The sequence below is a fragment of the Mastomys coucha genome, chromosome X (genome assembly GCF_008632895.1).
Source record: "Mastomys coucha isolate ucsf_1 chromosome X, UCSF_Mcou_1, whole genome shotgun sequence".
NCBI lineage: Eukaryota > Metazoa > Chordata > Mammalia > Rodentia > Muridae > Mastomys > Mastomys coucha.
In genome coordinates this window covers 85064826-85073326 of record NC_045030.1, presented here as the reverse complement: position 1 = coordinate 85073326, position 8501 = coordinate 85064826, and the positions used below count along the sequence as shown (strand labels likewise).

The 8501-nt window shown below is 41.8% G+C and overlaps 2 protein-coding genes across 2 annotated transcripts in view; one reads left to right on the top strand and one right to left on the bottom strand.

Annotated features, from left to right (window-relative positions):
* Positions 1 to 8501, bottom strand: part of Dmd (dystrophin) — a 2056279-nt gene that overhangs the window by 1550606 nt on the left and 497172 nt on the right. The window contains exon 7 of the mRNA XM_031364700.1: positions 4246 to 4364. Coding sequence (XP_031220560.1) covers positions 4246 to 4364 — 119 coding nt within the window. The remainder of the gene's footprint in view (positions 1 to 4245; positions 4365 to 8501) is intronic.
* LOC116086610 (testis-specific gene A8 protein-like) lies at positions 6548 to 7586 on the top strand. Its single transcript, XM_031364813.1, has 2 exons — positions 6548 to 6776; positions 6893 to 7586. Exons 1-2 carry the CDS (start codon positions 6669 to 6671, stop codon positions 7505 to 7507), a joined length of 723 nt encoding a protein of 240 aa, XP_031220673.1. The 5' UTR covers positions 6548 to 6668; the 3' UTR covers positions 7508 to 7586.

Genomic DNA, 8501 nt, shown 5'->3' with positions numbered 1-8501 from the left:
CTGCATGTTGTTACTGTTTCCTTCCAGACTTCTAATGCTTTAACTGCCAGAGTAAATGAACTAAGTCAGGACAACTAGTCTCTGTCATGTTAATTGTTACTTTGCTTCTCATTTGTGAATTTTCTGGGGAGCACCATCCTCTTCAGATCAAAAATCAGGCCAAACCATAATGGGACAGGATATTTAACAGATAAGTTGCCTACACCCTCCTTCCATCCTGCTGCAAGGGTTAATTTTATGATCATCTCTCGTACAAACAGGATCTCCTGAGACTTAATGCTGTCTTTGTACCCTAGGAAGTCAGTTAACCTGTTCAGTAACGAGAGACCAGTAAAGACAACTTCAAACTGTACTAATTTCTTAAGTCTCCAGAATAAAGGGACATCACACTGTTCATTAGGAAAGTGACCCAGGTGCCTATTAGAGGTGCATCTAAGCAAAATTTATAAAATTGCTCTCTGTCAGGAGACAGATGTAATGTTGAATAAGTTCTTGTATATCTTATCCTGACACTTCCTTGATATTCCACATTAGAGAGGCGAACTACTCTTTATGTGTTCTCTCTAGGAATCTCATGCTCAGGCAGACGTAAACTTGTTTTCCTGAACAAGATATCATACAATCATAACAACTTGTCATGGCACCCTACAGGATCGATAAAGCAGAGAACTCCACATCTTTGAGTGCACATTGAACAGGGATCTTATTTACATGTCTATATCCTAGGCTGTCTTTTTAAACTTTAATATCAGTTCAGGAAACCAAAGGTTACCTTGAGAGATTCAATTTCTGTACTTCCTTCTTCCCAATGTGGCCATTGAAACATTAACTTTTTTTTTCTTTCTATCTAACTTGATGCTTTTAGTTTACCTGTTGGCATTTTTTTCTCTAAACCTGGTTTGGGCAATAGGCTGAGTATAATAATTCCAAACCAACTAAAAATTAGGGAACGATATGATATTGTGAGTGGAAAACAGAGGAGATATGTGAGAAGTTAGAGTGGAGATGGGGTAACTAATGTACCAAACTGAGAGACTAGGAGTTAGACTCATTCCCTTTAGTCATGCAGATAAGGACAGAAGTGATGGGTAGGTCAAAAATGTGATGTCATTGCTGTCCCTTATTCTGCATCCTTGCTATCAGTTAAGGTTTATCAAGGCCCTGTAGATGAACACTCCTCTAGGGACCCTGGGCTTTGACACCCTATTCTTCTACCCTTGGTCAAGTAATAACAATTAGGAGCATCCAGTATTCCCAGGCCTCTTCCAGCCTTAGTAGTAATATCTAAGTTCTTAGGGACTAGGTATTAGAGAGACGTATCGTTGAATGAAAGAAATCAACCTTTGATTTTTGACAGTATTTCTGCTGCTGATATATCGACTTCATAAGTTCAAGGCTTGAGTAGGATATACTTATATCAGATGCAACTCAGTCAACCATTCTGTCTAAAAACTGTCCAGTATAAATTAGGGGAGAAAAACTCCTACAGACTAGAAATGCCAGCCCCTGAGATGTGATTCTAGATTTTTGACTTTGCCCTGTGCTTTGCAGAGGGACACTTTATCTGTGTACTTCCTGCAACTATGTGGTCCTTAATAGTAGAAGATACCTTGTATAAAACTATTATTTGTACTTGTTAATTTTGAAGTGTCTCTGCTACTACCTGTTGTGATTAAAGTTTTCTAATCATATAATTCTTTAATTTAAGGAGAAAATTAACCCAATCAAGACCCCTAGCCTGAGTCATGTTCTGGGATTTTGTTTCTTGTCTGAAATTTCTCTTAGATTTCACACAATTCATCAAATCACAAATTCAGGAAAAACTTAAGGGGTCAAGCTCACAATATAGCTTCTCCTTCACCTTCCTTACTTGAGATAAAAAAGTCTAACAGCTCAAAACAATTGTCTTTGTTTTCTTCCAGTAAGCCTCCTGCTGGTGGACTGGCTCTATATGTTCAAGGCTAGAGCAGGGCATGTGTGTAAAATACACTTTTCACTCAACCATCCTAACTGTCTAAAAACTGAACAAGGCTAAATTAGGTAAGAAAAACTACTAGAGTTGGGCAAATGCAAGCACTTGAGACATGACTGGATTTCCAGCTTTCTGAGATTGTCCTATGCTTTGCAGAAGGTCATAATCTCTTTGTACTTCCTGCTTGAGTGTGGTCCTTGTCCCCATGGATTTTCTTTCTCTCTCTCTCTCTCTTTTTTTTTGTGGGGGGGGGTTTCGAGACAGGGTTTCTCTGTGTAGCTCTAGCTGTCCTGGAACTCACTCTGTAGACCAGGCTGGCCTCGAACTTAGAAATCTGCCTGTCTCTTCCTCCCAAGTGCTGGGATTAAAGGCATGTGCCACCACCACCCGGCTGGAATTGATTTTCTTAAACTGCTGTTTGTATTTGTTACTTTTGAAATGTCTCTGATACTGCATGCTGTTCTTAATACCTTCTTGACTTTTAATTCTTTAAGTGCCAAAGAAAATGAACTGAATCAAGAGCAGTTTATGTCATGTTATATGTTACTTTGTTTGTCATTGGGGATTTCTTTGGGGATCACCCACCTCTTCAGATCAAAAATTAGGCCAAACCATAAGGGAACAGGAAATTTAAGAGATGAGTTGCCTACACCCTTACTCCATACTGGCACAGGGGGTTAATTTTATTATCATCTCTCTATAAAACAGGGGCATTCTTTGTGAAATTTGTAAAATTGCTCTCTGTGTGGAGACAGATGGAGTGTTGGATAAGTTCTTATCCTTATCTGACACTTCCTTGATGTTCAATATGAGAGAGGCCAACTACTGTTTTGAAATAGAATTAAAGGATAGTTATCTTGTCTCCTTCACCCTAGAAGGTATTTGACAAAATCATGAAACTGAATAGAGATACTCTGCTCCTCTGAGTTAAGACTATCTATTTCTTCTTCTGTTTACTTATTTTGCTAATTCGGACCCTACCCACATACCCACTAAAATAAGACAAAAATGCTTTTACCTTTATCCTTTCTAAGTAACAAAATTTTCTTTCAGTTAAAGCCTCTAAATGTCTGTATTTAATAGGTATTATGTATGAATCTGACATTAACCTATGCCTGAGAGTTGATGGGCTCACATTATCAGGGAACTGGGTTCACTGTTAGAAAATGTAACCATCTGCTTTGTTGCCATCTTGGATTATGAACTCATCAAGATGGAAGCAGTCTTGTGACTTGGCCTCCATCTTGGTTAATGTAACAATATAATCAACAGTTAATGTAACCATATAACCTCATCCAGCTTTAACAGTACCCAAAGAATAATTACCTAGTCCTAGTGAGTCCTCACTTCGGTTATCTTTCTCTCTCTTTCCTCTCTCTGTCACCTCCCTCCTTCTCCCTCCCTTCTTCTCTCTCTCCCTCCCTTCCTCCCTCCCTCCCTCCCTCCCTCCCTCCCCCACCACCACTGCTTTTGGTTCATTAGGCAATACCAGACATTTATTTGGTATAAAGTGCTCTCCATAAATTGTTGTGTTGTGAGAATGTCCTAAATAGAAGGACTATGTTAAGGTAAACATTAAGTTTGTTGTTGGGCAAGAGAATCCTATATTCCTCATTCCCAGGGAATAAACTAAGGCTGATTTCAGTTAATCAGGCCAACTACCTCCATTAACTGCCTCCAACTGTTAATTGCTTTTAGCAAAGGCATGGAGTTGTTGATAAATCTTAACAGCCTACATAAATTCATAGCAACTACAAATAAACATGGGCGACTATAATATAAAAATGGGTATAATTCTCCAACAGTTACTCTTTTCTATTCTCAGTGGAAGACCAGTAGTTTGAGGCCACCAATAAATTATTCTATCTACCTACGGAGCATCTTTACTCTTCCTTGGATTATATCATCCAAGATGGTTTATTTTGTATTTTCTTACCAGTCTGTCTTTTGTTTGAATCTTTCAGCTATAGTCAAATTATATTAACAGTAGAAATTACCTAATATGATCACATACTAAGTTCTTCTGAAATTGAGAACTACATTTATATGTCAACTTAAAATCTAGGATAGACAATAGCATTTTTCATTTTATCAGAACATAGGATAATATTGTTACATGTTTTTCTATATTTTCTTCTTGTTGTGGTAAGGCCTCATTGTGCATATTTTTTTAATTTTGTGTTTACTATATAGAAATGTAAAGTCGGTATAAGACAACAAGCAAGAAAAGATAAACTATAATGAAAATTAAGGCAGTCTAGAAATCTACCAACCTTCAGGATCAAGAAGTTTTTCTATGCCTAACTGACATTTTGCAATGTTGAAGGCATGTTCCAGTCTTTGGGTGGCTGACTGCTGCGAAACCACACTATCCCAATCAAACAGCTCTGGCCTGAAACAAACACATACATAAAAAATATAAATCAATCCACAATGCATTATAAAATTCACTCCAATTCTGAATTGAGATATTTTTAATACCTCAAATCCAATAAGAATCGACTGTGATTCTTATTACCTGTGGTGATGAGAAAGGCCCTTATAAGCTCATATCTTTGAATGCTTCTTCCTGAGTAAGTGAAATTGTTCAGGAAGGATTAGGAAGGTTATCTTGTTGGAATAGATATAGAGTAGATTTTGGAGGAACTGTGTCAGTGGGAGTAGGTTTTGAGGCTTCAAAAGCACATGCCAGGCTAAGTCTCTTTCTATGTCTTGCTTGAAAACTACAGATCAGATATGAGCTCTCAGCTACCATTCCAGCATCATGATTTTCTGGCTTCTATCACTCTCCAACTTGCAACTTCACCCCTATGAAGATCATGCATGAACCATTTGAAACTGTGGACAAGCCTCCAAATAAAGGATTTTTCTTATATTTATCTTGGTCACAGTGTCTCCTCACAGCAATAGGACAATAACTAACATTGTCCCTCAAAAACATTTTAATTTAAATAAGCCACATTTTTCACTTAGAACATTGACATTTCACATGGTAAATGATGTAGAAATATTCTAAATTATGCCAGAATAAAGTTGGAAAAGAAAATTCCATAGAAGAAATAAAGAAGAAATTATTATAATTTATTATTCATAAACTTATATCATATTTTTGATTCTTAATATTAGAATACAAGTCATTTACAGGTAACTCCTGAATTCTTAACCCAATATCATATTTCTTCATTGAACTTCTGCTAAGGCATCCCTATTGTCAAACCAATCATTTTATGTTTTCTTGACATAATAGGACTACTGTCCTCATGAACTCTCATTGTAGCAATGGTTGCCTGTAGAAGATCTTCAAAAGACAGTCTATCAATATTTCAGAATAGATGGGAGAGTAGCAAAGGAGCCTCCACCCCTAGCAGAGGGCTATTGAAAAGTGATGGTTATCCTGTGGGTTGATGATGTACATGCATACCTGGGGTAATTAATACCTGGTATGAGACTATATGTTGTCTATATCACAGAGAGAGGTATTCAGACTAGGCTGGAACTGAATTAGGGATCATATTGAAGCCCAAAACTCACTATTACAAGCCAAGGTAGCATGGAGGCTAGGATTGGGAATTGTTTGTGGTACATAGGTTAAATCTGTTACATTGTAGTTTGTACATTGGTAGTGTGGGTCATGTAGAACAGGCTAGACATGGGAAGAAGACATGAGGAGACTGAGTATGGACTGGGCTGGTGCCAGTACAGCAGCACATATTCAACAGGCCAGACCATGCAGGAGGACCAGGAAGTCTATGTATAAAGTGTGGCATAGATGTTGGAAAGGGTCTTGTAAGTAGATATGGATAGGAACAACCCTGGTATTCAATCGAGGAACAATAGAGGTGGGAGGCTCGATGTTGGCTATACGACTTAATGGTGGGACTAGAGAGGGCAACATATTTGGACCCCAAAGAATCCTAGAGGTAGCTACTACAAGACATAGACAGCAAGGCTAGGTTTTGGTACATAGGCTACATATGGTGGGATGTAGAAAAAGAAGTATAAGGTATTAAGGTACAATCACTAAGCTTGACACTGGAAGAGAACATGGGAAGTCTATGTAAGAAGGTGGGGTAGGCAGAACAAAATGCTCTGTGGGTAGATGTGAGTAGCTTCCTGGTGAGAAACTAGATATTTGGTATCACACAGGTGGGTACATGATTGATGTAGCTACTGATATTCAAATATACCAAGGATACTTGGGAATGATTTTAGAGAAGACATTCAAGTTACTAGCCAAAGACTAAGGTAGACATAGTGGACTAAACCATTGAGCAGGGAGAAACTTAAAGAAGAACTTGGAAAACCAAATGCTCGATTATATGTTCTACTATAACTAAGTGGATATATGAAGAAGGATCGCATGAAGAAGTTGCCTTGGGGTTGTTGAAGGGGAAGCCTCCTTCTAAAACTAGACTCTCTTTGCCTTCTTAGTATCCATCTCTCCCTCCCCATGAGTGTCAGAAGTGGTACATTCTGCTGTATGCTCCTTCACCGGACACTCTGGTTCATCATAGCTATACTTTGTGACGTCTGATCACGAGCTCACCTACTATTGGCTGAGAACCTGTTGACGAATCAGACTTTAAGGGTGTGGCCTTCACTGCTCAGGCAGTTGCTGCTTATCTCTCGAGGTAGCAACAACCTAAACCTGTTGGTAGCGAAAGCTAGTAAGAAGTCGAAGGAGATCGTGCCAGAAATGGACAACCCGATATCGTCCTCTGGCTCTCAGGAAGAGGCTCAACCTGTCATGCGAGTAAAGACAAAAGCAGCCTACAAACTTTATCCCCCCGGCATCCTTTGCAAGGTAAGATGACCCACCCTGCCCCTTATCTACCTTCACCTTTTTGACGAAATCCCCTTTACTTGCTTAACTTGACTTCATTCTACATTAACTAACTCTGTTGTATCTTATCATTACAGGGGGTGAAGACCAACAAGCGTGGCAAACGCTCCCAAAAGGCTTCCACGAAGAAGGATGCAGGGGAAGTTGTTCCTCCTGCGGCGAAGAAGGCCAAAAAATCATCAGCGGCCAAGAAGTCACCTGTGCTGGAAGAGTCACCCGCAGCAGCCGCCGCAGCGGCCCCAGAGGTGCCAGTGGCACCTGAGGCACCAGCAACACCAGCAGCGCCAGAGACACCTGTGGCGCCAGCGGCACCAGAGGCACCAGCAGCCGCACCAGCTGTAGAGGAGGCAGCAGTGGTCGAGGAGGAGCCGAGAGTGGCCATGGAGGTAGCCGTGGCCGAAGAGCCAACAGTGGCCATGGAGGTAACCGTGGCCGAAGAGCCAATAGTGGCCAACGAGGCAGCCGTGGCCGAGGAGCCAATAGTGACCAACGAGGCAGCAGCGGCCGAGGAGCCTGCAGTGGCCAACGAGGCAGCAGCGGCTGAGGAGCCTGAGGTGGCCAACGAGGCAGCAGCGGCCGAGGAGCCAGCGGTGGCCGAGAAGGAAGAGGTGAAGCCCCTCGAAGAGGAACCGGCCAGCAGCGAAGCAGCTGATACTACAACCACAACTCCGGTTGAGGCAGATAGCCAATAGATGGCTATCTCAATGCTGGGAATTCCCCAGACCCCAAAGAATAAAAATTGAAATTATATTGATGTTAAAAATAAACTAATTTTAATTTGAAAATATATGTTTCTTTTCCGTCACTAAAGAGGAACTAGAAAGGGGGAAGGGAAATGGTGGGATAGCAACAGAGTTTGGGTGGGTAGAGACAAAGGAGAGAGTTCGGTGGACAATGGAGGGAGGTGGAGACGAGGGCGGGAGTTCGGTGGGTAGAGACAAGGGAGGGAGGTAGAGACAAGGGAAGGAGTTCAGGTGGGTAGAGACAAGGGGTGGAGGGAAAGAGAAGGGAAGAAGCTCAGATGGGTAGAAACAAGGGAGAGAATTCGGTGGGTAGAGACAAGGGAGGGAGTTCGGGTGGATAGAGACAATGGAGGGAGGTGGAGATAAGGGAGGGAGTTCGGTGGGTAGAGACAAGGGAGGGAGGTTGAGACAAGAGAAGAAGTTCAGGTGGATACAGACAAGGGAGGGAGGTAGAGACAAGGGAAGGAGTTCAGATGGGTAGAGACAAGGGAGAGAATTCGGTGGATAGAGACGAGGGAGGGAGGTGGAGATAAGGGAGGGAGTTCAGTGGGTAGAGAAAAGGGAGGGAGGTTGAGACAAGGGAAGAAGTTCAGGTGGATACAGACAAGGGAGGGAGGTAGAGACAAGGGAAGGAGTTCAGATGAGTAGAGACAAGGGAGAGAATTCGGTGGATAGAGACGAGGGAGGGAGTTCGGGTGGATAGAGACAATGGAGGGAGGTGGAGATAAGGGAGGGAGTTCAGTGGGTAGAGACAAGGGAGGGAGGTCGAGACAAGGGAAGAAGTTCAGGTGGGTACAGACAAGGGAGGGAGGTAGAGACAAGGGAGGGAGTTCAGATGGGTAGAGACAAGGGAGAGAATTCGGTGGGTAGAGACGAGGGAGGGAGTTCGGGTGGATAGAGACAATGGAGGGAGGTGGAGATAAGGGAGGGAGTTCGGTGGGTA

Bases quoted from the DNA above. Each gene is read 5' to 3' on its own strand.
- LOC116086610 (XM_031364813.1), top strand. From the start codon at position 6,669: ATGGACAACCCGATATCGTCCTCTGGCTCTCAGGAAGAGGCTCAACCT. The intron at 6,777-6,892 runs GTAAGATGACCC...TTATCATTACAG, and splicing joins CCCCCGGCATCCTTTGCAAG to GGGGTGAAGACCAACAAGCG.